Source organism: Anser brachyrhynchus (genome assembly GCF_964034855.1).
Source record: "Anser brachyrhynchus genome assembly, chromosome: 28".
Classification (NCBI taxonomy): domain Eukaryota; kingdom Metazoa; phylum Chordata; class Aves; order Anseriformes; family Anatidae; genus Anser; species Anser brachyrhynchus.
The window spans coordinates 843,842-871,482 of NC_137721.1; the positions used below are offsets into that span (position 1 = coordinate 843,842).

Here is a 27,641-nt window from a genome sequence, read left to right on the forward strand (position 1 = left end):
CCCTGCTGCACTGCAGAGAGAACCGCATTTAATGCGCATTAAGTTGCAGGCAGCACAATCGGTCTGGAAACACAGCAGTGAGTGTCCTGGAAGCAGGGCTTCAGCTTGGAGCTTCACCGGCCCCCCCCTAGAGGAGAGCGAGGCAGGAGGGCACATTCCTCTGCACCATGGGACGTAAAATGGCTGCAAGAAACCATCTTCTGCGAGAGGAGGAGGAAGCAGCACAGCATCACGGGAGCTTCAAGATTCAGCTGAGTCATTTTCTGAGAGACAGCTGCATCTGCTGGAGACTGCGAGAGAGCAACGACAGAGAGCCCTCCACCTAAATACTTTAAGTAATTCCCAAAAGATTTCCCCTTACTGGTGGATGTTGCTGGGGAGGGGGGAATGAAATGGTCATACTTGATGAGACACTTGGGCAAACCAACTGCAATCGCTCACAATTTCCGCTGCTCATCTGTAGAAATACACCTGGGTTCCTAAGAAAGGTAAGGCTAGCGCCAGATCCACACGTGCTTGATCTGCAGGGTGAGCAGTGGCATCTCAAGAGCTGGTCCCAGAGCTGGAGGCCCATCTAAATCTGTGGACAGGTTCCATAGCTAGCGACCCCACATCAGATCCCACAGTTCCTCACCAATCCGATGTAGCCCTCACTGCCAAAACACACACCTGAACTTTTGGAAGAAGGAAAAAAATAAAATTAGACAACAGGAAGTAACTGCTTCTTTCCCGTGCCATCCCTCCATCGCTCCCGCTGGGTTTTTTTTGTTGTTGTTAATACTGAACCCAATCTCTGCTACAACCCAGCTCATATTCCCTCCCCAACAGTCACAGGTTTTGCCAAACTTGCATCTTCTGGCAAAAAGGGAGGCTGAACTTTGACTGCCACCTTCTCACTGCCAGATGTTGCTGCCCCTAACTCTTCTTGGTGGGGGAAGCAGAGGGAAATGATTTTTTTTTTCTCTACACACTGGAGCGTGTCAAAGCCACCAGGAAAATACCAGGCAAAGGTACATAAATTGTTTTTTGTATTCTAAAAATACGTATTTTGAAAAAGGCCTACCAAGGCCAGAAATGAGACCTGCAGGAGGAAGCCAATGCTTTTTTAGCCCAGCTCTGACATGAGAGCAAGGGAGTGCTGTTCAGAGAACTACCCACATTTTGTTTGTTTTTTAGTTGCTGAACATAGCTTTGCTGACATCACAAGTTTTTCTAGAGATGCAGCTATACGAGCAGGACTGTTGCATTTCAGCACTTTGTTGTTGTTGTTGTTTTCTTCTTCCACGTTTTAAACAGTGAAAAAACATCCAGAGATGCACCGAAAGGTACTTTCAGACAAGCAGCAGTCCAGGTACAGCGATCCCTCGTGCTATGGCTCCAGAACAACGAGCTACACAGAAGCATTTTCACTGAGGTATGTCCATTGTGGTTTATAGGTCTTAATCAAGGGCCCATCACAATGCTTTTGCGATGGAGGTGGGCCCTTAAACACACCTAAAGAAAGCTGCCATGCACTTATAAGCTGTTTTATTCCAGCAGGACGGTATAAGGAGGTCAGAGAGCTGCCCAGAGCAGCTGCGCACTCACCTGCCCCAAAAGGAATTACATTCACTCTCCAGGGGCATTACTGATGCCACCGATGCCTGTCACCAGGAATGAAGGCAACATAAGTTAAACGCAAGTGAAACTCAAAGCTGCAAAAAATATACATTCAGTAAAGGCAGGCTGCGAGAAGGGAAGCACAGCCCTTTGTTGTGCTTCCCTGGAAGATGCACCCACTTGGTGCAGGAGGAAGGTGGGCGGGCTGGCACCCATGCAGGCAGGGACCGTCCCTACACTGGCACCGGTGTCCTGCAGCACAGCTTGATCAGCCTGACGTACCTGGAGCAGGAGCTGCCCACGCCACTAGGTCATAGGCAACACACACCATCCTAAGGCAGGAAAGGGGAAAACGCACGAGACACTGTACAACATCCCTGCAAGAGACCTGGTGAGGTTCAGACACTACGGCTGCAAGTCCCTTGTGGGCACAACCAGCCCAGTTAGCAGAGCAGCCACTTCCCTGCTGGTCTGGGGGGAAAGCAGCACACCTGCATTCACCATGTGCTGAGGTTTGCTTTGTACATCAGAGGAGCATACCACAAAAACAAGAAAAAAAAGCTCATTTTTAAATTTCTATTTTCTGTGTAAATTTCTAAAGCAAATATCACCTGTTAGGGCTCACCATGAGCTTTGCTGCAGCCATTTTTGCAATTTGTTTCATTTCATTCAGGAGCACTTGGGTTTCATTTGGGGGGGGGGGGGGGGGGTGATGTGGGGTTTGGGCTGCAAAACACCGCCCAGTCCTGGCATGGACGTTCACCCTGAAGCCAAGGCGCTGCAGCCTGCACCAGCTGCTTATTTCTAATTCTGCTTTCTTTCTGCTCCTTTGGTCTCCCCCCATTTCTTCAGCCTGCTGCAGGAGTCCTGCAAAAACAGAGGAGATCTTTCCCATCTCCAGCCAACAGAGGAACCAGGCACTGCTTTTTCCTGTTCTAAGGCCACCAGCATTTCATGGTCCCCTTGGTGGCAGCAGCCCCTTCTGTCCTGCTTCATCCCAGCCAGCTCCAACCCCAACCACTCCGGGAGGGAAGGGCTCCCCCCCCCCAGCAGCCCCTTCTCACCACTGTGCCAAGGCAGCACAGAGCAAATCAGACTGAGCTTTATTCCCAACAGTGTTTATTTTAAAAATATAATCATATTTTCCACAGCCCCCTGGGATGCAGGGGGAGATGGACAGGAGGGCCAGATCCACACCCTCGGCACAGGGAGGTCCATGTCTGGCTCACAGAGGCAGAGACTGGCACCAGGCCAGTTTGCACAATTGTCTCCAGACAGATCAGCCTCCCTGGAGCTGACCAAGCCTGGCCCCAAGCATCCACTGCTCCAGGAAGGTGGCATCGGGCACACGTCATGCTGATGGGGCCTGGGGTGAGCTGATGGCAGCGTTTCTCTGTGGCTGGGGACTTGCCCCTCACCTGGGTGAGATTTCTCATGGGGAAGCAGCAACTCCCCTGGAGCGACAGCAGCTTCGCAGACCGAGAACGAAAGGTGTGAGTCTGAAGACAGAAGCAGGGCAGGGCAGCCTGATGGGCGCAGGAAGGGAGCGGGCTGGGAGCTCTCACATCTTGGGGAAGCTGGCAAGATTGGCGATGCCACAGGCGTTGTTCATGTTGCGTGCCAGGAGCACGTAGCCTTTGTTGCCCCACTCCTCACCCCAGCTGCAGCACGAGAAGGAACAGCCTGAGCCACCAGCAAAGACTAGGCAAACCCTGACCCAGAAAATCTGTCCCATCATACCTGTTCTTGATGATCCAGTGCTTGGTGCCCTTCTGCGTGCCATAGCCCACCGCTAGCACCGCATGGTTGATGTTTTCAGCATTACAACTCTCATCATAATACACACCTAGGGGACAGGACCGGTGATCACACTTGGGACAAACCACCTGGCTCTGCCTCAGTTTCCCCAGGCTGATAACGATCTGGCCCCCAACAGAGCAGGGGTTCCCCCGACGCTCACCCCGGCTGTAGAACTGGAAGGAGGGCAGGCTGGCGTCGATGCCCACAGAGACAGGTCCAATCCTGGCTACAGCCCTCTTCAAAGCTTTCTCATTGCCTTCAGGAATTTCCCGATAGCCACGGCACTTGGCCGCCTTTCCGGTGGGGCTGTACATGCAGCTCTCATCCTGCACAGAACCAGCAGGGGCCAGGTGAGAAGGGGATGGGGAGGGCAGCCTGGAGGGGTGGGGGTGACCCAACCCAGCCTCCCAGACCCTGACCTGGCCAATGTAGGGGTAGGCATCCTCCGAGTCTATGCCGCGGTTCTGCCGGACGTATTCAAAGGCGTTGGTCATGTAGCCACCACCGCAGCCGTTGTTGTTGGCCACGCAGTCCACCAGGTTTTGAGGGCTGAGCGAGAGCAGCTTCCCCGTCTTCCGCTTCAGCTGCCCCTCCAGCGCGCCCACCGAGCTGAAGGCCCAGCACGAGCCGCACTGACCCTATGGGGACGCAACGGGTAACGGCAGGGAGCTGACGCACGCTGGGCACCCCAGCACCCCCAGGGGCACCCCACTCACCTGGTTCTTGACAGGAGTCACGTAGCCCTTCCTCCTCCAGTCCACAGCAGCAGGGGCTCTGTCAGTCCAGTCAGGGATGTAGAGCGTCTCATTGCGGCGTGGGCGGCTCTGGGGAACCTTCAGGCCCGTCATTGTCCTCACCACCTCCTCGCTGGTCTGGGGAAGGAGCCGAAGCAGGTGGGTGCAGCCGTAGGGCTGCTGGGCAGAGCACCCAAGGGTGCTCTGACTGCCCCCTCTCTCCCACCCCATCACTGGCCCCTCAGTGACTCACCATGTCACCCAGGTGGTTCATGGCCAGCTCAAAGGTATGGACACCCAGTGTATGCTCCAGGTTGTGAGTGTTGATATACTTGAGGTTCTTCTCCCAGATCAGCCTCCGTGCCACCTCATCCGCCTGCGCCGTGGGGTGAGACGGTGTTGGGACACAGCACAGGATGAATGGGTCCTGCCCATGTCCCCCTGCCACCATGGGGACTCACTCCACTGCTTCACACCCCAACCCCATGCAATGTCACCTCCCTAAGGATCTGTCACCCCATTCCCCACGTAGCCCCAGTAACCTCCAGGGTCCAGTCCCCTCCTGTGGGGCTCCGCCGTACCTCACCATTGTACTGCTTGCGGTAGGTTTTCTTCCACAGGTCCCACTGGATATCCAACGCCCGCTCAGGGTGCAGCTGGGCCACCACCGTGGGGACAAACAGGGCCAGCAGTGTGGGCCACCACATCCTGGGGGAGAGACAGACACTGTGGGATGGGGACAGAGGCCACCTGAGTCTGGCAGTGCTGGAAGGGGAGGACAGGACCCTGTGCATATCCCGGTTCCAGGCAATAGTCCCTGCGATGGTGCTGGAAGGGACCCAAACCCTGTGGCCACAGCAGCGTCAGGCTGTAGGGGACTGGGCCCCTGCGACCACCCTGTTAAGGAGTGGTGGGAGACCAGCACCGTCCCCATGGGGACCAGGACCCCCAGGCCATGCTGCTGTCAGGCCGGGGGGGACCAGGACCCAGTGCCCGCCCTGTTTTCCAGGCCAGGGCCCTGCCGCAGGCAGCGCTGGCTGCATGCAGGCATCACATGAGCGGGGGCAGCTGGTTCCCATTACAGCCCTGCTGAAGCCTTCCCCACAACCTCCAGCTCCACCAGGGCTCCCCAGACCCCAGGGAACCCGGGTCCGGGGGTGCAGGCTGGAGGAAACCAGGAGCCCTGCCCCCCCGGTTGCTTTAACCATTAACACCCTCAAGTCCTCTTTCTTGCCAGGCCCCCAGGGCAGAGCAGGGGACACCAGCCCAAGAGTGCAGCCCCCACCCCCACTCCCTGCTCCGTGCCTCAGTTTCCCGTTTTGTAACCCTAACAGGGAGGGTCCTGAGGTTGCCACGCAGGGCAACATTTCCACCCGTCCCTGCTGGGCTCCCTTTCCCCGGAGGGCAGGAGCCACCCAAGTGTCCCAGCAGCACCCTGACAGGCCCTGGGCCGCCTGCGGGACCCTCACCCACTTACCCCAGCATCCTGTCCTGCTGTCAGTGGGAGCGTGCTGCAGCCTGCGCTGGGGATGCAGCTGCCGCATCCACGGCTCTTTTATGCCGCTGGATTGAGGAAGTTGGAGGCAGCTGGAAAATTTTGGCAGTCGCCTGGGTCTGCACAGTGTTGGAGAGAAGGAGGAAACGGGGGGGGGGGAGAAGGGGGGTTATGGCAAAAGCTCTCTCCTGGCTTCACGTGATGCTGTAGGGCAGAGCTGAGTCAGCCCCAGCCTGGGGACCGGCAGCTCTGGATCTGTCCCTAGGGGCACCCTGCTGCCCCGCTGGAGACCCCTGAGCCAGTCCAGCACCCCAGGGAGGGCTGAGCACCCGCTTGCTCCAGGAGCGGCGTTAGGCCTGAGCAGTTCGGGGTCACTGTGCAGTGCCTGGAGCACGCAGCACAGGGCCCCAGCTCTGCCTGTGGCTGCTCTCCCTGGGACCTCCTGCTGGGGCGGGATTTGGGCCACCCCGAGCACCCAGCCCCCGCTGGGGGGGACAGGTCTGGGAGAGCTGCGGCCCCATGGCCCAGCCTAGCATCCAGGCAGCACAGCCATGGGGAAGCAGGGCCAGACGGTGCTTTCTGCCGTGACTGTCACCCCATCATGTGGCTCCCATGGGGACGAGTCAGAAAACCCTCCTTATTCACATTCCAGAGGGCCCTGCTGTGACGCCACCATCCCCTGTGCCTGCATTCACCACCCCTGACCCCACAGGCCCCCACAGGGACAGCTTCACCCAAACAGGGACGAACCATCCCAGGGCCACGCTAGGAGCAGTGGGCACTGTGAGGACGGGGGCTGCATTGCGTCCATGCCACCCGTCCCCCAAGGCTCCCCCCAGGGTCCCCAGAGGGAGGGACCCGCATCCTCCGCCACCACCCCTGCCCCCCCCCAAGTGCACCCTCCCCAGCCACTGAGAAGCGGGGGCTGAATCAGACCAGAGCTCTGCCACGCATTCACCCCCCCCCTCCCCGCAGGCAGCCCCAAGCACGGGGCCTTGACTCGTCCACATGTGATCGAGCCACGAACCAGCCGAGGAGCCCAACCCCACAGCCCCAGCACACTCGGGGCCGCGCTCCCCTGCCCCAACCTCCGCCAGGCAGGGGCTGCAGATGGGTCAGGGGCAAGGAGGGCTAACGGGGGGGGCACCCTCCCCAGCTGCAGGAAGGGCAAGACGATCCGATCCTCGCAGGCCACAGCCAGGCTCCAACACGAGCCAGCAGATCACAAGGGCTGCTAATGGGTTCCAGACCACGATCTGCAAGCAATTAAAGAGGGGGGAGGGCAAGGAAGGGAAGAGCTCAGGGAAAGGCAGCAGGTAGGTGCCCGATTCCTCCGCGCTGGCCTGGCACTGCGGCTAGGCTCAGGAAGGGGATTTGGGGCAACCCTGACAGGGGCACAGCCCCAGGGCAAAAGCTGGAGGTGGTAGAGGGGAGGCAAGCAAGGAGGCAGCAATAACACAGAGCTCTGAAAAAAGGGAAAATATCTTGTTGTAAAATCTCTGCTACATATAATCATCTGCAACCCCTGCACCAACACAGAGCCCTGGGCCCAAAACAAGCCCCCAGAGAGATGATTTGGCTCCTGCCTGCCCCAAGCAATTGTATGACAAAACACCCCCCCACACACATTGAGAAATAATACAATTATCAAAACAGGACATGATGGAACCACCTCTCCCCCAGCTGTCCCACCATGCCCCCTGCCCTCCCCAGCTCTGTCCCTCGAGCAGCATGGGGAAGGCCACAGGTGCCAAAACCCAACCAGCCCCTTGCCACTCCTGGTCCTGAGCTGCTGCCAGCACCACAGCCAGGCCAACATTTCCCAACAGACTTGGCATTTTTTTCCCCAGCAGGCTTGGCATTTGCTGGCTGCTCAGCCTATTTTCCCCAGCTGCTCAAATTGTCCATGGCAGGACCTGAAACCAGGGGTCAGCAGCAGTGTCACCACCGGAGCTTAGATGCCCATGGGCAGGAGTGAAGGGAGAGACACGCTCTTAGCCTGGGGAGATACAGACCTGACAGTTTTGGCTTTTTCTCCATGCAGCCCCCAACCTCCTGATGCGTTCAGGGGTGGGTTCAAAGCACCAGCAGCAAGTTCAGCCCCCACTGCTGCCCTGGGACAGAGCTCAACAGCTGGAAATCAGTCTGGAAAGTATCAGAGCTGTAGCTTCACAAAAGGTCAAGTTCCCCTCCAATACACAGGGCTTGATTGACGTAGAAACAAGAATTTTCCTTCTCTTTTGGCAGGAAAGTGCTGATCCATTCTCCATCTGGTCAGGTCAGAACAGCTTCACCACTGGAGGACGGTGTGGTTCAATGCTGGTCCTTCACAGACCCCCTTTGCACTGCAACACGCACCACGAGCTCAAGTACGAACACTTGGGACAGTTCACACCACACTACTTCACAAAACAGACCTCCTCTAAGCCTGAGGAAACTGCAGCCTAACAGCCAGGGAACCGGCAAGAGAGACAGCATGGGGCACGATGGGCTGCTGCAGGCAAAGAGGGACCCAACACAGTTATTGCTGGTAAGAGTTTTCCTGGGTAAAAAAAAAAAGGATGGGGATGGATCAAGGGAGGTTTCCCAGCTCCGTAATAGGAGGTTTGCATTTTTCATAGGTAATTTTGAAGCAAAAATTCAAGTCTTCCTTTCCCAACAAAGGCAGGAGGGAAAAAAAAAGGTTCTGCTCTACTACCAAGAGGAACTTTTCTGTCTCTTTGCAAATACTGAAATTCATTTTTACTTTACCATAACACAAATGTTTCACTCAAAGCCTTCCCCATATGGACGTTATCTGCTAGGTAAGTCTCCAAAATCTGCTTTTTGGAGGTTCTCTCCTCACCACTGAGTTCTGACAGTCACCACAACCCTTCCTTGCACCACACCAAAGAGGATGCCATTCCACAGGGGGGTCTCACCAACATGCAGGGAGGAGGGAGAAATGCCCAGCAGACTTCATCCAAAACAGAACCAGGTTTCCGGGAAATATTCATGTTCTTTCCCCACTGCAGTTACGCTGTTTCCTTCCAAGTCAAACTCCACAATGAACAAATTCTCCAGTTGAAATTTAAGCACAACTTGCCATCACAGGGGGAATCAAACTGTTCTTCCAGACCCTACACACCCTGAGGAGAGCAAGACTTGCCACAAGTTTTTCTGCTGAAGAAGCCAGCAGATACAAAGTCAAGATTTATTATTATTATTTTTAAATCATTCTGATCCCTGTTCTCCTGCTCTCCTCCATTTTGTGATTTGGCAACAGTGTCACTACATAGCAGGAATTTTTCTTTAAGACTGTGAATGTAAGAGTGAACACTGCTGTTCAGAGCATGTAGTGAAAAATGCAGTTTCCCAGCCAGTTCCTGAATGAATCCAGGGCCTCTGTGCAGGGAACCAGACATCCAGCTCCAAAATAAAGGTGAGAAACTTGATCTAGAAGTGGTAAAGTTGCATGGAAAGTGCAGAGCAGTCCAATCCATCCCATCCCTCCACCCCACCTCAACAACAAAAAAAATTGAAACATTAGTTCATGACAGCATGAAACCATCAGCTGCAAAACTGATGCATCAAGAAAAAAGCTACATACATAATATTTTTATGGCTCGTAACTATCCTGTCATTCACATGAATGACTGGGCCCCGAGAGAGTTTACGGGTCACACTGGCAACAGAGGCCCATACTGATTGCACAGTTCACAGAAAAGATGGTGTCCAAACACACACCAACATGCCTGCGAACGTGGGAATCTAAATAAAGCACCCCGGACTGGAGACACTGTAACAACCTTCCAGAGACATCAAAGCTTCCTCCAGTAGATGACTCCTGACAAGAAAGCTTGCTTTTGACAAAAAGTCTTACCCAAGCGTCCTCCAGACTTGTGTTATACAGAGTTAACACTTGGAAGAGTTTCTTACAATATTTAAAAAGTTACAATACTTTGTTTTGTGTTTTATAGAAAAGAGGCACGATATAGAAGGTTGAAATAAAACGGTATGAGCCACCTTATGAGTTCTGGGGTAAGGGGCAGGCTGTCTGCAATCCAGACTGGAATCCCCCCTAGCAACCCAGTATGCTGAACAAAACCTGCTGACAAGCAGCTCCAGAAACGTGGGGCCATCAGTCAATGAGCACAGCTGCTCTCACAGAACTCTAGTGCTCCTCAATCCTCCTGGCAAACAGTCCTCACTGCCAGCACCGCACAGAGGAGATGCCCGAAACCACAGCATCGTCTTCCTGCACAGGCCATCCATCCTCCAGGCTGTCAGGCAGAGCTTTGCCTCCAGAAGGTTGGAAGTGTTTAGAAAGTTCAGCAGTCTTTGAAAAAAAGACTTAGGTGTTTTCCTTTACACATGGATATTATATATAGCTATAGTTTGCTTTCCCCAGGACTTGTTTTATTCTGAAAAAGAAGGGAATATATTCAATTCTGGGAACTCTTCATTGTTGTAGTTGGGTCCTTGGTCTCCCAGCATTGTCAGCATGTCCTGTGAGGATATAAGAACAGAGTTATATCTGGACTAGGACAGCACATTGGTAATTTAGTCACAGATGAGTTTGTTAGAGGAGGTACTGCAGACAAAGATGTTGACTTCCCTCTCAAGGGCACATAAGGCTTGTGCCCGAGGTTGCAGGAGAACAGTGAATTTAAATCACAAGCACTGACTGTACTGACTCCCTTTTGAAAACAGGGAGCACCATCTCACAGGAAGAGTACGAACTCCAGAGTTATCTTCACTTTATGTGGTTTTGCAGATTTTTGTATTCTTTCCGTTGGTGGTGGTTTTGGTTTTTGTAAGTTATAGCTAGAAGGATTAATTCAGCTGCAAAACTGGCAGAGCTTTGCGCTGATTCTGTAACACATCAAAACACAAAGCCAGTCCAGCCAAGGCATCTCTGCCCTCTGCTTCCTGGTTCCAACTCCACCAGGTTACTCAGAAGTTTGAGACCTCACCAGATATTGAACAGGGACAAGATGCCAGCAGTTCAGCCCACACTTAAGCAAACACCATTCATCCCCACAACTTTGGCCTTCACCAGTCCTCACGCAGGAGGTTAAAAAAAAGCACCATCTTACTGAGAAGACCTCAGGCTGGCTTGGCTGCGGCTGCTGCACGTGCTGCTCCCCAGATGGCGGGCCATGGTGCTGTCCTTGCCACTGCGGCCACATTCCCACACCTTCTGTTGCCCGTGTCTGGAATGGAGTGGGGGTCTGCGCTGCCTCTGTTGCTGTTCAAGAGGGAACAAGCCAGCAAGTATTTCTAGGTGCAACCTGGGGTTTTTAGTATTTCAAAGTGTGCAACTCATTTGTGGTGTCTAGCTGTTACACTGGGAACAGGGTGAGATCTCCCCTCTAGGGAGAGCCACTAAACTGTCAGATGCATTAAAGCATTTGTCTGCTTCTGCCCATCTACGGGGCAGAACAACAGATGCAGGTGTCCAGGAAGGGTTTGTTTTCTCACACTTAGCCTTAAAATTGAAAATCATCTGCCCAGGACCCTCACACTATGCCTACTGTTAATTCTGTTAAGGGCAGCATCTGCCAAAGCAAGAATTTAGCTGTGCTCTTAACATCTGGGCTTTCTGAACGTACAACAAATGCTGTAGAGCACTATCACATCAAGACGGTATCTGACTGATGCACCCAGCTCTATTCTGATGAGATTTTCTTGGTACTCCACCAACCTCCCCAGCCCCACAAGCTGTACTCACTGAAGCCAGTGCCACGGCTAGCAAGGTTTGGGTAAGCGGTCCCGCTGGGGGAAGCTGTAGAGCCAGGTGCTGTCATTGGGCTGAAGGAGGACGGGGTGCCTTGGAAAGCCCCCATGCTGAATGAAGGGGGCCGAGTCTTCACTGTTTGGGATGCCACTTGCTGAAAGACAACAAGAAATGGGAGAGGAAGGAGAGATGCTGTTATTTTCACCCTGATCTTAACTACGGTGAGAAGCTGCTGGACTGGCCCAGCTTCACACCTAATGACCTGTCTCCAAAGGAGAAAGTACGTGCACAGAGTATGTCCCCTTCCATTCTTGCCCATATGCCCTAAACTGTGCCAAAGAGCTCTTCAATGCAAAGTGCTTATCTTTGCCTGCATTTGCACAGCACCTAATGCAACAAGAAGCTGACAATGATGGGAAAGGAGAAGAAGGGTCTTGAAGAGTACTTCAAGCACTCAAAGCAGCAAACACATTCCCTCTCATCTCTCCTTCCTTTAATATTTCCACTGAGAAAATACTAGAAAGGAGCTAATTAAAACCAACAACTATGGTGAGGTGTGGGGCAAAGTGGAGAGCACAGCGTAGCCCAGCAATTCACCCCAACAGCCATTGGCACTGCAACTCTTCAAGCCATTCAAATACCAATGTGGGCAGTAAGAAGTGCTCAACATACAGCACTGCGCTGCTAGCGAGTTAAAGCAGGTTGATTCATGCTGATGAGAAGGGCCTGTGGCATAGCGGGGGCTCAGGGCTTGCACTGAGGGTTCAGACTTTGCTACCTGGGGTGTGAATGGTGGCCGAGTCCCCGGAGCCCAGTTGGTTCCGCTGACCTGAGCAGGGTTGGAGTGGCGTGAAATCTGTGCTAAGATCCGGCCTGCTGATGAGGGCTGTTGCTGAATAATGTTCACAGGAGGTACCATGCTGCTGCTCCTGGAAGAAGGAAGAGGCACTCAGAAGGATGCTAGGTATCACATACAGGACAAGCAAGCAAAAACGCTATCCATGCAAGTTACTGGTAGGGGAAAGTGAGCCCAGTAACATGGAGTAACTTTGCTCACATGCCAGTGTTCAACATGTTGCCCTGCTGCAGACAGCTGGCAGGAGCTGCTGGGTTTGTGAGCATGACTACTCTCACCCAGTTCAATTCTTAGACTACAGCCTAGGCACGTCCAAGAGGTATAGCTACCCCACTAGTAAGCTTCAGTAAGCAGAACAGCAGAGGGATATCAAGAAAAAAGTCTGAGGAGGTGATGATGAGGTGAGGACTTGTACAGCAGAGGAGACGCTGGGCCAACTGAGGAGGGCCCCCTCAAAGCTCCTGGACCTCTGACCAAGAGCCAAGTGGCACCAGACCGTAGAGCAGGGGTGCAGAAGCCCCTGTCTCCCCACCCCTCACAGGGAAAGAGGCCTGGATGGGCTCCCCCTGTATTTTCTGTGCACACTATGTAGGAATGTATGGACAATCACTGCCATGCAGACTGGGGCTGAGAGTCCGCATCTTTTGCGGAGGGAGGCACAAACTGAACTGCAACAACTGCAGGACAAGATAAAGTTAACTCGAGGCCATTCAATGCACAGCACAGGAAGCCTCACCTGAAGTTCTCGGCAGGCCGTGATGGAGTAAAAGTGTTTCCCTGTGGAAAGATGGGCTGGTTGGCAGGGACTGTGCTGGCAGGAATGGCTTTGTTCTGGTCTGTGGAGAGAAGTCAAGAGAGTCAGCAGTAGGAACAGGGACAGAGAATGAGCCAGCAAGAGACATGCCTATGTGAAGGAAGACTGTTTTGAGCCAAAGCGTCGTATGTGACTGTTCCTTATCCAGACACGGACTCCAGATGCTTTTATAAAATCCCATTTAATTTGATTTCCTCTCCATTTTCTAATAAACTTAGTATTAAGGTCTGCTGGGGATAAAGCATCCACTATATTCTATGTTCAGACTAGGAATTATCTCTGGGGACAAACACAAAAGATCAGGCTAAGGCAAGCAGTCTGATACACAGCTGGAAACAATTTATCACCCACCCCCTTCCCACACCTCTCCAGCAACAAACTGGCTGCAGGACAACAGTGTCACAACAGCACGTTCGGGTACACAGGAGTTATTCACTCAGTATCGAAGTCACCACTGTTCTGCAAGACCTGGGCTGCCACAACAGAGTCATGCTGAACCTCTGCCTCCAGAACTGCTCTGCGTGACAGCAAAGAGCACTTGAATCAGAACTGAAATTGGATAAACATGCAACATGCCCCCAGACACATCTCACAAGCCCAGCATTCCCTACCTGTATTGATACTGCTGTAGATTTCACTGAACCTTGGGTCCCTCTCCTGATTAAAAAGGCTCTCTGCCTTCTCCAACGGCTTGCTGTGTTCTGGGCCAGCAGCAGTCACAGGCTGAACAGGAACCTGGAAGCAGGTACAAGTGTGAGCCATTAGTACATCAGGCACAAAGAAAGTCAGCAAGCAAGGAGAACAGCTGAGGGCTCTGTACACAAAGACCTCACGTGCAGGAGGCCACGCTGCTCTCCTGACTCCTAGGTGTTTTTATCAGGACAGCACGGCCGTTTCAGGCTGGCAGAGAACTGACACAGACATAGTGAGGTGGGTCCAACAAGGGTAGATGAAAATTGAGCAAGCAGATCTGCAGAACTCAGGTCAGAATATTTTCCTATCCAAGTTTCCAACAATCTCAAATCAGTCTTATGTGGCCACCTTTAAAGCCCCAGCGAAATGCAATTTAAATATGCAGGACAAAAAATATAAGGAGTAACTGAAACCCCTATAGATTTACCTGTGAGTGGTCGTAACCAGACAGACTCTCTCTTCCTGGGACCACCTCCAACTCTGTCTGTTGTGGCGGCTGCTGCTGCCTAAAATAGAAAGTGTCTGTAACAGGAGAATAGCGTCTGCTAAAAACGATTGCCAAGGAAACAGATACTCTGTGGTTACACCAATGATTCAATAGCCCAGAGGAGTTCATTGCTGCAGAGAGGAAAGTTTGGGTAGGAAGGCTATTTGACAGGAGGGCAGAACCAGCAAGAGAGGCACGGTAAAAGGAGCTGAGCACCTCCTGACCTTGAGGGCAGCTGTGCTGTGCCCATCTCCAGGGGAAGACTGACGCTCTGCCCCAGCTGGGGCCTCTGCATTGAGTTTGAAAGGGCAGGCCGAGATTCCTGGCTTGAGTTCCTTAAAGCAAAGGAGAAAAACATATATATTTAAAAAATACCAAATGAAAGCAAACAGCTGGCTACTGCTTGTAGGAGAACTTGTCTGTCTCAGACAGGACTGGAAGCCATTTTTGCAAAACCTATTCAAGTGAAGGATCCTTCCACTCAACTTCCATTGTCTCTGAAAGGGGTGGTGGTGATCATGTAATACAATGCTAACGGCTGTGAGCCAGATGGCTGTCTGCCCCCTTCAACTCAGTCACTGAGCAGGGGAACAATTAATAACCTATGCCAGAAGCTTGGCCAGTTCTGCATCACTGTTAAAGCACAAGCACAGGTTGGGGGGGGCTAAAAACCCCCAAAGCTTTCTATTCAGATCTACATCAGACACTCCAAAGCTGGAGCCTGCAGGAACCACCAGCAGTTTCAGCTTTTAAGCCCAAGACACTGGTGCAGTTCTTTATGTTCTTCTGTTAACTGTCAGAATTTAGTTAAACACATTTTCCTCCCACAAGAAAGGGAGAGAAATATAGCATTTTCTCAAGAGTTCTTTTGTAAGCTGCTGATTCTGAAGTAGTACCCCATCCCAAAGATGAAACAACTTTATACAAATACCCTACCAAAGATGCACATAGATAAACTGCATCACAACCAATCAGACACAGATCAGTGCTTATCTGGTCTGAATTTGCGCCGTGTATTTCAAAGTTGTATACGGATGTGAGAATGGATGTGCGTGGAACAAATGAATTCAAAGAGATATCTCTAACGCTAGGACAGGAACTAAGGCCTATATCAGATCTGCATCAGACTTCAGCCCTGCACTCAGATTGCAGCTCTTTAAAGCCAAAGTGCTCAACTCTTAATACTCTTATCAGAGAGCATCACCTTGCTAATTGGAGGAAGGGAAGAAGTGCTACCTGCACTCCAGGACCTTTCCTCACTGAAAAAGAAAAAAAAATCCAGGCTTTTCACCTGCCCACAGGCACAAGCAATCTAGCCTTCTGCTTGCCTGGTTTGGAAAGATTCCATTTGGGGCACCCACCAGGTCTGAAGCTATGAACAACGTACAGGCAATTTTTTTCTTCATTTCAGTTGCTGCTCTTGTGTAATGTGCCTGGAGCTCACTCATGGGAAAAGACAGCAGCTCTGATCACTCCCAAGGGAGACGCAGCTGTAGAGCAACGTGCACTACCAACCTACTAAAATAGTCAAGAGGAGAAAGAAGGGAGCAGAAATGAGGGCAGCTTGACCAGAGCATCACTCATGAGCTCATTTCTGAGTCCAAGGTCAAACTACAGCAGTGGAGGAAAAAAAAAAAGTGTTTACTTTCTGCCATCAACTACAGACAGCTCTGCTCACATGAAAAACCACTCTGGACCAGCCGCCCTCCTGGACTGTCACAGGAAGACAAGAGCTGCATTCAAATCTGGACTTCACTCATATTCACTAATATTAGCTCTGAATGCAAACAGACAGGAAACTTGCTCCAGTAAACAGAGTTAGACAAGGCACTGGTACAGCTGAACTTTGCCAGCTTGCTAAGCTATACAACTGAGACAGCCAAAGGAATTAAATTTCTTGCACTCCATAGTCCTCTAGTGCCTGCCATGGCCCAGGAAAAGAGTACTCAAGGGACTTAGTGATTTCTCCAGGGCCTAAGCACAAATTGATGGGAAGCTTGGTGAGAAATAGAGGCCAAAGCTCCTGTGGCTCTGCGTTGCTGATTTTTCTGGGACAAGATCCCATCAGGTTCATGTGCTATCACTGATGGTTGGCAAGTCATTTCCATGTACATACTTGACGTTGGTGTTGGTACAGATGATGTACTCAATTTCATCCGAGTAGGGGTTCTGGAAGGTAAAGGAGCTGGTTCTCATCCAGAGCCATTCCCGGTTTTTGGATCGGAATCGGAACATGACTGACAGAACCTGGCCTTTTAACTTCACCACCTAAAAAAACGTAATGCCATCAGTAGTACCTGATAAAAGAAGGTGTTGAAGAGCAACTTGCTTCTGAGCACAAGCCACCCCCCATTAAAAACTTGTGATGGCCCTTTCCCTGAAAGCCTACAAGACCACATCTCACTTTTTTCCCAGCTAAACAGCACTGCTACCATTCCCTTATGGTATCTTGAATCCCGAATGATGGTGGTGGTGGTGGGGTATTAAATCTAATATCACCATTTTGGCTTATATTTTATTTATCTCTTTGCACTGGTGAGATGTATGAGGAAACCTCCAGCAAATGAAGCGCACGCTGTTGCTTCTGATTCCAGCTATTTGGACAAATGGATATGAGCAGCTGTTTTTGGAGTCATGAAAGCACATGGGCAGCCTTACCTGCCCTGCCACAAGTCCAACGCCCTCAGAAATAAGAGTAACCACAACAGGACAAACAAACCACATCCATTTCGAGTTCTGCACCACTTGGCTGGGCCCTAGAGATGAACCAGTGTTTCAGCCACAGAAGCATGGCATTCAGGTATGCACTTTGTAGCCATGTCTCTGGCCCTAAAAGCAGACTGGATCAGCAGCCAGAGGATGAATTCAAGAGTTAGATATCAGATGCTTCTGCTTTGTTTTGCACATTTGCAGTTACGTGACTATCTGTAACCACTTGCCATTGGACAAAGAAGAAGTAACTAAGGTTTATTCTTTTGGTTTTCCAGTTATGTCTTGTTGCTTTGCAAGCAACAAGACAGATTCCAATTTGGATACCACTATGCATGCAAATTGGTAGTTTAAGTTTTTTACCTGCTGAAAGCTGTCCCGCAAAAGCTGTTGGTCTTCTGGGTGGCAGAAATCCACAATGTCTTTCCCCAGAAGTTCCTAATTTTAAAGGAATTGGGAGAGAGATCAAACCAGTTTTCATCTGGCAGGCACGCTTCCTCTTTCAGGTCTGCCCCATTAATTCTATTTTTGACAGGTAGTTACTGTTCCCCCTTTCCTAATCATTGTTACACAAACCAAGTGCAGGAACTGGCGTGCTGTATTTTAGAGAGAAGCACAACAGTATTTGACTAACATTTGATCTCTAACTCAAAAGTAGGAAAAAACAATCTTAATTGACATTTGACATAACCCAGAGCCACCCCCCCCGCCAATGATCAAAGCACTTTGAAAAGCAGATGAAAAAGCAACTGGTGGAGAAGAAACACAGGCCTGGTTCAGTGCCTGGGCACTGTTTTAATCAAATTTGTTAAGACAAGCAGAACCATGATGTTACGAAAGAGGGAGTAGGAAAAAGCAAGTTTGAACAGCAGTTCTTTCTTAGAAAGCCCCTGTCATTTTCTCACCTGTGGCTGGTAGCCAACAGTAGCCACACAGCGGTGATCTATGAAGGTGAAAATGCCTTCGGTGTTGTGTCGGGAGATGAACTCTGTTGGCTGACAAACATTGTTCATGTCTGTACAGTTGGGCGAGCTAGTGACCTGCAAGGTAAGACACGTACATTGTTATCAGATCTTGCGAGAGCTGCTTTCTCCTGGCCTGCCAGCCCTGCAGTCAGATTTGTGGCAATCAGGGAACACCTTCAGACAGAACAGTTCAACTCTGCGGACTTTTAGGACAAGGCAATGTTGAACCATTGAAAGATGCTACACACCTGGAGTCTGCCAATAGCCACGAGGCAAAACTTGCTGCCCTGGCCAGCGTCCGGGTCATCATCAGGCAGTGAAACACCTGAGAGGGGAGTGCCAAAAATTCCAGCAAGGTCAATACAGGAAGAACTGCTGATTTCAGAGGAAAAAGGCATGCAGTTCTGACTTCAATACATCTCTCCACCCTGTTTTGTAATTCAATATCCTTTCCCATGAAGGAATTCAGTAAATTAAGCTGCCTCCCCCCTCCCTTTTCTTGCCAGAAAAGTTCAAGATCTCTGTAACTTTCAGAATTAGCTAGTAAATTACAGCCTAATGTAATTTTCATCCTCTACAGAGAATACTGTTTAGACACACACTTCTGTTCCAGCATCTGCAAAAATTAGTTCAATCCTAAAATGACAAAGTGACAGATACATTTAGAAAGTATTTGCTTGCACATTCACTTCAGAGAATGGATGATTTCAGACCACGTTTTTAGAAACGGACATAGCTGAATGCTTTTACTAAGTCATTACCTGCAGGGGGCCAGGCTTTTATGTAACCTGTGCAGTGCACCACAACGTAGTGAGGTTCACCATCTTTTGCTGCACCTAAGCCATTCCTTGGGAGAGAGAAACAGTTCTGGTTGTGCTATATATTAAACTGGCTGAGACAAGTTTTATACTCGTATTTAAAAAAAATCCACGCAACATCTTCAGGGTAAAGAAGAGACTTGACACAAACCCAAGCGGTGTAAAGACAAAACTCACAGAATCACTAAGGGAGAAAGGGACCTCTGGAGGCCATCTGTGTCCAACCCCCCTGCTCACGCACAGCCACCCAGAGCAGGTTGCCCAAGTCTAGGTGGCTTTTGAGGGAGACTCCACAACATCCCTGGGCAATCTGTTCCAGCACTGTTACCTGCACAGTAAAGATGTGCTTCCTGATGCTCAGAGGGCACCTCCCATGTTACAGTTTGTGCCCACTGCCTCTCGTTCTGGCACTGGGCACCACTGAAAAGAGCCTGGCTCCACCCTCTTTGCACCCTCCCTTTGAGGCATTGGTAAGATCCCCCCAAGCTTCCTCTTCTCCAGGCTGAACAGTCCCAACACTCAGCCTCTTATAAGAAAGGTGCTCCAATCCCTTGGACATCTTGGTGGCCCCCTATGGGACTCTTTCCAGTATGTCTGTGTCCTGTACAAAAAGAGGCTAGTACTCCAGAGGCAGCTTCAACAATGCTGAGTAGAGGAGAAGGATCACCTCTCTTGACCTGCTGGCAATACTTTACCTAATGCAGCCAAGAACACCATCAGTTGTCTTAGCAGCAAGGGCACAATGCTGGCTCATGTTCAGCTTGGTGCCCACCAGGACTCCTAGGTCCTTTCCTGAAGAACTGCTTTCCATCTGGGTGGCCCCCAGTAGTTGAGAATCTGTCTCAGCTTCAGATTAACACTGGGATAACATACACCAGAACCCAACAACAACAAGTTTTGAAGAACACATTTTAGACTGACTTCAAACCCAAGTATGGAGTAAAGAAGAACTAACATTTCTCAGGATTATCTTCATCAACATACTGGTACTTTGGTTCATCTTCCAGCAGTTGTCTCCAAACTCTATGAGCTGTATTAGCGCACCCTATACAGTCACCAACCACAGTGTGTCCCCACCACTGTCAGAGCTGCCATTTCTTTTGTTCCTAGCAATGCAAAGGGCTTAACCCTTGTGTTATTTACCTGCAGCGATTCCTCATAAAGCTGAGACGATTTACAGAAACCGGATCCACTGAGCTGTTGCCACACCTGTACCAGAATTAGAAGTGAGAGGGGAAAGGCTTTTGTCTTTCCTGGTCACCATCAAAACAATCTAACAACCTCGAATAAGACAAAGTACTCTATAAATGGGGATAAACCTTTGAAGCTCCATCACACAAGTTAAAAGCACTCATTCTACAGACTTCTAGAACTGTGATGACACATCGGGGCAAAATAAATTGTTACTTGAAACTGGGTCTCCTACATCAACAGCTGAGAGCTATTTTACCACAGGGCAAAGAAAAACCTCTACAACTCAACTGCTAGCTCTGTGTGGAAAGCTCAGCCCATGTTATATCTTGTCTGGCAGAATAAGCAAAAAGTGCTGGAATAAAGGCATGAAGGGGACATTGGCAAGTTCAGCTTCAGGCTCAAATGAGACTTCCAAGGACTCTCTCCATTACCTCATTCGGCAGATAAAAGATCTTCGTGAACCCATGCACATTCTCATGGACTGCTGGCCTTCCTTCTTGACAGTACCTGTCTTTAAATCTAGGATGCGACCTAAAGAAAGTAGTAAAAACAAGATGCTATCGCAATTTGAGTCCTTTCCCCAACACAGGCACCAGGTAACGCATTAGGAAACTAGTGAGATATAAGTGTCACCAATGGTACCTTTAGATGCATTCTCAGGGGGGGCTGCAGGATCCTTGTTAGAAAGGCACCAGGGTTTGGTTCCTTCTACAAAGGGAAGGTTTTAATCCAACCAAGTCCTTTGCTGGCTTTCACGCTGCCCACCCCTGCCAATCCTCTCTCAGGCTGCTTTACCTGTCAGTGCATTCTCTGATGTGGAAAGCTGCTCCCTCAGCTTGCCCACGTCATCTGGGTGCACCTGGTCGTATAGGGTGCTGCCAAACCATTCAGACTGGGGCTGGTTCAGGACAGGAGTCACAGAATCAGAGACGTACACCACCCTCCCAGTCTCACAGGACACTATGAACAGAAAGCCGTCGGCTGCCTCTAGGATCAGGTGTTTGAGTTCCTGCATTCACAACAGACAGACATGCTCTTAACTCCACAGACAAGCAGGTGACACCCTCTAAACCCACCCCAGGCACCTAACTCCCCCACCCACAATTTAATTCCCCCCCTCTCCCCCTGTAATTGCAGTATTTCCCATAAAGCAGCATTAAGGCAAGACCTGGTCAGTGAGAAAGGAGGGTTTGTAGGTGCCATCAGTGGAGGTGTTGCCTGTGCCACGCAGAGACTTCATGTGAGAGACAGCCATGCGCAAGATGGTAAGCTTGTCTGGTTTACGGGCCAGGGCGCTGCAGGTGGGCACCATGTCTGACAGCTCTGTGATGTAGGCAGTCATCTTGTTTCTTCGCCTACGTTCAATCTCGCTGTGATTTTCCCTAAAAAGGGCAGGGGGGAAAAGGAGGAAGACAAAGTTACTAACAGGCCAGAAAGCTCAGCCATTTTCCTATGGCAATGCTTCCACAAGGCCAAGGTGCAAAATACAGAGATTCACCAGGGTCATCAGGAGTTAGGAGGACTACAAGCATCTCGCATGCTGGTCGTGCACAAAGGAACGCAGGAACAAGTGCAAGGAGAAGAGTCTACAGTTGGACCTCCTTCGCTGCAGACAAGAGAGCCTCATTTTAAATCACGTTGATTCTCTGGTACCTCATGAAATCTATGAGCTAGGCTAAGCTATTTTAAAACAGAGAGAAGCTTTTCCACCATTTCCATACCACTTCAGCAAGCCAGAGGATTTCCTCCTTTACCATGGCCTCTGTTCTCAAGGTGGGATTCATCAGACTTGAGGGAGGAAGCTTGCCTTTAAGCAGCTAGGCCCCATCAGCACTGGTTCAGACAGGCTAAGAATACTCATCCCAGCCCCTGTTTGAGGATTAAACAAATGCTACCCCCCACCCTTGTAGACACTCACTCATCTCCAATAACCATACAAGGAGGCCAGGGCTGCAATTAAGACTTGGACACCTAAATTACAACAAAGGGGCCTCACCTTACAGTGCCTTTATGAAGATACTTCTCGGTTACATTGAAAGCTGGCAATATGGCAGAAGGGAAAACTTCTGAGGAGGGGAGATGTACACCTCATTTCTCTACAGATCAAGGCCAACACAGACAACCCACCTACCAGGTAAGGACCTGGGTGGTGCACACACATTTCCATTGAGGCAGTACAACAATGCTGCCCATTTACTGTCCTTACAGATGTTCTTCACATGCCTTTTGCAAGTGTGCTCACAAGGCACATTCCTCATCAAGTCCCCAGAAGTCAGAATATAATTTCTGTATTCAATTCTTTTTATCTAGTACATGTAATTTCACTGCAGCACTAACACAGGTTTTTCAAAACAGAACTTAAAAGCCAGGTTTCCTATACAAAAGGATGGATCAGATGCACGGAAGCACATGAAAAATGTAAATGACATGAGCATTTGAAGGAACAGACAGGCAAGGGAAAGAGGATAAAAAATGAAGCATTTATCAACACCCAGGTGCGTGCAATCATTCAGTGACCTTGCTCCTTGCTGCAAGAAACTGATACTGAGAAAAAGAAGTGCTTCAATTATCACACTCACCTTTAATTCAGTTTCTCCAAACTTGCATGCTCAATTGTGAAAATTAAACAACCTCCACTACAAAGGCTATTGGGAAATCACTAGACATTTTACTTGCCCCACTGCCAAATGTTCTTTACTTCAGGCTCTTGCATGACAGCAAGAAATGACTACTGGGGAGAGAGCCACTATTTCATTGGAAGAGAAATTCCCGAAAGACACTGCTGTTTGCTGTAGTCACAAGCCTCACCTATAAGGCTTCCCTACCTCCTCAAATATTTAAGCTACGCAATACCGCAGTTAGGAAAGACTGTGTCTGAGGGTTATTTTTTGGCTTAAAACCAGAAAGTAGGCAGTAAATTGACCAGAACCATGGCATTCTCAACACTCAGAACAGTCTTTTAGTCCTGCGTACTGTTTAAGAATCAATCTAGGGTGAAACAATCGAAAAAAGTTACACGGTAAGTTTGCAGGACGGCAAACCACAATACAAGCCATTAATTCATGAATTAACCCTCAGCTCTGCAGCAGTAACAAGCCGTGAGTGGCAAGCAACAGAATCCCTGGCAGTTAAGCTGTTTTTGCAGTTCAGAACAGGGAAGGATACGTTCAGGGTCAGTGTTTTGCTGTTGGAGAAATGCAGTCCTGACAACACACCATCTCTACCACCTGCAGCTGGGAACACATGTTCTCAGGGCACATTTCTATATTAATGGTACAGAATTCACAATGACTGAAGCAGTCATTTCAGCGAGAGTCATGGTTCCTAAGAAACTCCAAGCAGGAAACTCAAGAAAAAATCCTGTTTTCAGTAAGCCTAAATTGTTCTTCAACTTTCCTGGAAGCTTTTAAGGGGCCGTGAAATTAAGAAATAGAAAAAAATAAATAGTACACTTTTTAATGCCTGTTTTGACAGTATAATAGCATTCCCATGAGAAAACCTTACCAAGGCCAGAACAAGGCATTTGCCACCTTGATCCAGCACAAGAGAAACTGTATTTAGCACAGGTTAGCAAAGCTACAATACTCAGTGAAAGCAGTGGTCCAACCATGTTCTTCCCTGTAGCCTTCAGCAAACAAATCCTTTTGTGTATTCCCCAAAGACATTCTTACAAGGGAACTAGATGCCTTTCCCCTCCTAATTTGCATTACACAGCGATTTCCAGAAGTCTGTTCACTTTCAAGTCCTCTACTGCAGCAGATGAGGGAAGGAGGGGGGAAAAAAAGGAGAAGGGATGCCTAGAGATATATAAAGGAAAGGAAATACTCTGCTTGTCCATGCTTGAAATCTCCGTTCTCCTACCTGGCAAGTCTCTCCTTATCCGCTGAACTCTGTTCATCATCAGACCTAAAAATAAAATCAGCGAGCTAAGCTAAAATGGAAAAAAGTTTAAAGAAATGAAAAATGGGAAGATGTACTAGGAAACCCAGCCTACAGATATGCCTGTTTTGCAGAAGATTAATTCCATAAAACAAAGCAGTCAGTTTGCATTATTACACATTAAACTAATCTACATTGCTTTAAAGTTTTAGAATGCTTATCAGAATCATAAAATAGGTAAGGAGTAGATTTTACATGTAACTGAGGTGCAGATCATTCTGTGCGAGATTAAAAGGTTAATGGCAAAACTAAGAAGAGGGTCTAGACTACATTAAACTGCTCTTTCTTTAAAGAGGAATAAAAAAATCAACAGCCTGTTTGAGGTTAAGAAATCAGAAAAGCAGATTTAAAAAATCTAAAGAGTGTAAGATTCACAGATAACACATTTTTGTAATGCTGTTACATAAACACCATTCAGGACAACACAGTCAAGATGGCTACACGACAAGTTACACACACACAGATGTTACGCACATCATTTACAAAAAGGCAGGCAGACATTCCCACCAACTTGCATGCACTTTCAGTTTTCAGGGAAGAGGAATCTGCAAACCATGTTTTGAAAAGGCTAGTAAGTTTTTCCACTTGAGGCTCGGCTGCCTTGGATAACAAATAATCGTTCAAGAGCTACTGCCAGGAAAGGTGAAGGTAACCATGTGTTCTCAGTGAGGCATGCGGGCAATCGCTCAATTGCTGAGCATCTAAGACATATAATGTGCATTTCTGGAGTCTAATAGGTGTATTTTAGCATTAGCCAGCTGTGACGCTTTTCCACTTCAAACAGGTTCTAACACAGCACTTAAAAAGTGATGTTCTCCTTTATGCTCTGTTTTGCTTCACATCATCTGAGGATGGATGAAGAATGTACTGAAAGATGTAGGCTACCAGAAAGTTACGAAGAGCACATGATACCAGCAGTCATGGAAAAGAGATCTGTGAGCAGGCCAAGGGGGACAGATGCAGAGAGGATCTGTGGCACCCTTTTCTTACACCTGCATTCAGGGTGTCAGAATGCTGAAGACTTTGTCAGTACTCTTCACCTCCTGCTACTGTCCTTTAGCGAGTTGCCCAAGTCAGCAACTGCAAGTGATAACCTCTACATTAAAGTGCACAGGTACTGCAGACGTCCTAAATGCTGCAGACAACGGGTCTGGGCCTTAGCAACTTTGGGTGTATAACATTCAGTTCTGGGGTTGTGATGTTTTTTTTTGGTTGGTTGGGGTTTTGTTCTTTGGTTGTCATGTTGTGTGTTCCTCCTTTCTTCTCCAACCTCGTGCATATTAACCAAGGTAATCAAAGGGCACACCACAACAGGAGTCACAGGAAGCTGAGACCCCACTCCAGCTATGGTACCGGTGTACAGTTAACAAGTAGGTCTTCTAACTTTAGAGACTATGAAACCATTCAACATCGCAATTCCTACCTACAGAATATGCCTTTTTGGTATTTTGCATTATCCTACCACTTAAATTATCGGGGTCTGCTATGCCTTAAGTTTCCAGAGTTTATGACTTGCACTAGGGAATAAAGTTATTTGGTGTGGGCTGGCAAATACATTTCCAATTTGCTTAATTTCAGATCAAGTCAAACCACTTAAAAGCTAGAGAGCCTCAGCTTAGAAGTCACTCCTAGATATTTGGCAGACGATCAGCGTAACTGTGACCTGAAATTTTGGCTTTGCAGTATTTCCCTCTGTGCACTAAAACTTTGACAGAAGTTTACTGCTCTGGCTGAAACATGGATAGACATTTTATAAAGCCTTTATTTCTACACCAGTAGTTTCATTGCATCACCTCCAGGAAATTGCAGAAAGAGGCCCCCACAATCAACATAACGCCCTGCTGATCCTCAGGGTCCTTGACACAACATGCTGGGCAGTCCACTCCCCCTTGTTCTCAAGCACTTTTATTTCAACTCCAGTTTCAGGAACTTCTGAAGTCTGATCTCTCCTTAGGACACACGACTAAGCATAGTATCTTGACCATTACTGTGTATTTGCTCACTTTTCCTCCTAGCAAGACGTAAGATGATGAGCCTTTGCACTAAGGGGACAATCTGAAATTTATAATACTCAATATACACAAAAGAAGCTTAATTTGACAAAAAACGTTATACTGCAACATAAATGAAACCCATAAAATACTTAAATTTAGTTTCATGGGCTTCAGAAAACTGAAAAATACCATGAAGTTACTAGACAGTATAGAGCTGGTCTCAGACACCACCAAGTAGAAAATCAGCACCAAAATACTGCCTATAATGTTACTGTACACTCTAGTGTCTAGGAAATCCCTTATTTAAGGGAAGCTTCTGCCTAACTTACTCCCCCACAGAACACACAAGCCACACACACACACAGGTAAGCACAAAAATTGCCAGAAAACCCTGTTCGAATAAAACCTAAGCTAAGCATGAAACTTGTCTCTGCAAGTTTCTTGGCAGGAGAAAAGCATGAGAGTCCAAGGCAACAGCTGAAATAGATATTAAGAAAGAAGACAAAGTTATCATACTCATAATGAACTGGTCCAAAAAAAAAAAAAAAGGAAAATATCTCGGTCCTTTGGTGCAAGATGCACCTTCCTTCAAAGAAGAGAAAAACCTAGCTGCTAATTAGAAGGCTGCTGCAGGATCTCTTACATTACGGTGGTTTGGCACCACAATCTTCCAAAACTGCAACACAACAAATTCTTACCTGGCAAATCTCTCCTTATCATTTGGCATTGGGTCATCATCACACCTAGGAGAAAGGGGAGAGGAAGATAAAAAAAGTGTTTACACTTATTTCCCAAAGACAAAGAGAACAACAAGGTTTAACAAAACATGCAGAAAATGTAAACTCTGCTGAGCTTAGGCAATCCAGAACCATACTCTTCCTTTATCTAATTAAAATAGAGTGTAGACTTTTATAACATAGATGTCTTCCGCATCACATTCCTATCAGAGACAATGGCGTTTCACTCAGTAATTTAAGTGAACGCACACAAAGCAATAGGTTCAACTGAGCTTTGAAGATGCAATTAGTCCAGACCAACACCTTCATCCAAAAAGATCTCATAGGTAAATCCTACGATCATCAGGACCATAATTATCTTGAAGCCATCCTGAAGTCACCTCTAGCAGACTGACGTACATTAGTTGTCCAATCCCAAACCATGTAGTGAGACTACAAATAAGTTACATGAGATCTTCCAACTCTTCTGCATTCCATATGGGTCGTGAGAGGAGATACTTGCAGGCTTGCCAACTCCTCAGGAACAAGGAGGTCTCTGTAATTGGAACATCCTCACAACAGATGAGAATTAAGTGATACATATCTAAGGCCCTAACAAAAGCTCAGCATCTCACTGTAGTGCTGACAAACTATTTGGCAGAAGATTCTTCTCTACAATAAACAGCGGCTTGGGCCAGCAGCAGTGCTCCTACAGTGCTGTGCTGAAACAAACAACAGATTGCTGGGAGCATTCACGGAAAATATTTAATCTTCCGCAGTGCTGGTATTGAACACTATCATCATCACTGAGTTCTGCAACACTGCTACCGCCCTTGCTGTGAGCTCAGAAGGCTCACCTCTACAGCTGACCTCACTGCATTGTGGGGCTGGCCCTGGGAGTTTTGAGGTAGAGACAATATCCCAGGCAGTAACAGGATCTCCTCCCAACCACAGTCCCTTCTCCAGACTCACAGACCCCATATGCACAGCAGCTTTGATTTGGCATCAGCTGCAGAGATGGAGAAATACTGCTTACTAAGAGAAAGGGAAGAGCTTAAGGAAGTGGATTGCTGCCTCCTCTCCTTCACAGCCATTTCTTTTACTTGGCA

At 48.7% G+C, this 27,641-nt stretch overlaps 2 protein-coding genes and 1 long non-coding RNA gene across 16 annotated transcripts in view; 1 reads left to right on the plus strand and 2 right to left on the minus strand.

The window, feature by feature from the left end:
• The first annotated feature begins 6 nt into the window (after nt 1-6).
• LOC308183685 lies at nt 7-3,096 on the plus strand. 2 transcript variants are annotated; one of them, XR_013942484.1, is made up of 2 exons: nt 7-1,414; nt 1,537-3,096. It is a non-coding gene; the product is annotated as an uncharacterized lncRNA (long non-coding RNA). The 2 variants fall into 2 exon arrangements; XR_013942485.1 differs by having other exon boundaries at nt 1,540-3,096.
• Nucleotides 2,702-5,766, minus strand: CTSK (cathepsin K). The gene is made up of 8 exons (XM_080569948.1): nt 5,611-5,766; nt 4,715-4,841; nt 4,387-4,509; nt 4,116-4,271; nt 3,819-4,037; nt 3,560-3,725; nt 3,340-3,445; nt 2,702-3,260 (listed from the first exon to the last, which is right to left on the minus strand). The coding sequence occupies exons 1-8, from the start codon at nt 5,616-5,618 to the stop codon at nt 3,161-3,163; spliced, it is 1,005 nt and encodes a 334-aa protein (XP_080426074.1). The 5' UTR covers nt 5,619-5,766; the 3' UTR covers nt 2,702-3,160.
• Nucleotides 5,767-8,782: 3,016 nt separating this feature from the next.
• The window catches only part of ARNT (aryl hydrocarbon receptor nuclear translocator), a 28,232-nt gene continuing 9,373 nt past the window's right edge, over nt 8,783-27,641 (minus strand). For 2 of the 13 annotated variants that reach the window (XM_080569931.1, XM_080569937.1), the window contains exons 4-23: nt 26,515-26,559; nt 23,745-23,789; nt 21,052-21,265; nt 20,679-20,892; nt 20,526-20,591; nt 20,315-20,414; nt 19,833-19,898; nt 18,633-18,718; nt 18,120-18,196; nt 17,812-17,946; nt 17,270-17,344; nt 16,314-16,465; nt 14,422-14,532; nt 14,138-14,216; nt 13,629-13,752; nt 12,940-13,039; nt 12,126-12,276; nt 11,342-11,501; nt 10,707-10,858; nt 8,783-10,116 (exon numbers count right to left, since the gene is read on the minus strand). In XM_080569931.1, coding sequence (XP_080426057.1) covers nt 10,027-10,116; nt 10,707-10,858; nt 11,342-11,501; nt 12,126-12,276; nt 12,940-13,039; nt 13,629-13,752; nt 14,138-14,216; nt 14,422-14,532; nt 16,314-16,465; nt 17,270-17,344; nt 17,812-17,946; nt 18,120-18,196; nt 18,633-18,718; nt 19,833-19,898; nt 20,315-20,414; nt 20,526-20,591; nt 20,679-20,892; nt 21,052-21,265; nt 23,745-23,789; nt 26,515-26,559 — 2,242 coding nt within the window. In that variant the 3' untranslated portion in view covers nt 8,783-10,026. The remainder of the gene's footprint in view (nt 10,117-10,706; nt 10,859-11,341; nt 11,502-12,125; nt 12,277-12,939; nt 13,040-13,628; nt 13,753-14,137; nt 14,217-14,421; nt 14,533-16,313; nt 16,466-17,269; nt 17,345-17,811; nt 17,947-18,119; nt 18,197-18,632; nt 18,719-19,832; nt 19,899-20,314; nt 20,415-20,525; nt 20,592-20,678; nt 20,893-21,051; nt 21,266-23,744; nt 23,790-26,514; nt 26,560-27,641) is intronic. The other 11 variants (XM_080569939.1, XM_080569936.1, XM_080569932.1 and 8 more) reach the window with 11 other exon arrangements.

Bases quoted from the DNA above. Each gene is read 5' to 3' on its own strand.
- CTSK (XM_080569948.1), bottom strand. The intron at 4,272-4,386 runs GTGAGTCACTGA...CTCCTTCCCCAG, and splicing joins TGAACCACCTGGGTGACATG to ACCAGCGAGGAGGTGGTGAG. The intron at 3,446-3,559 runs GTGAGCGTCGGG...CCTGTCCCCTAG, and splicing joins CTTCCAGTTCTACAGCCGGG to GTGTGTATTATGATGAGAGT.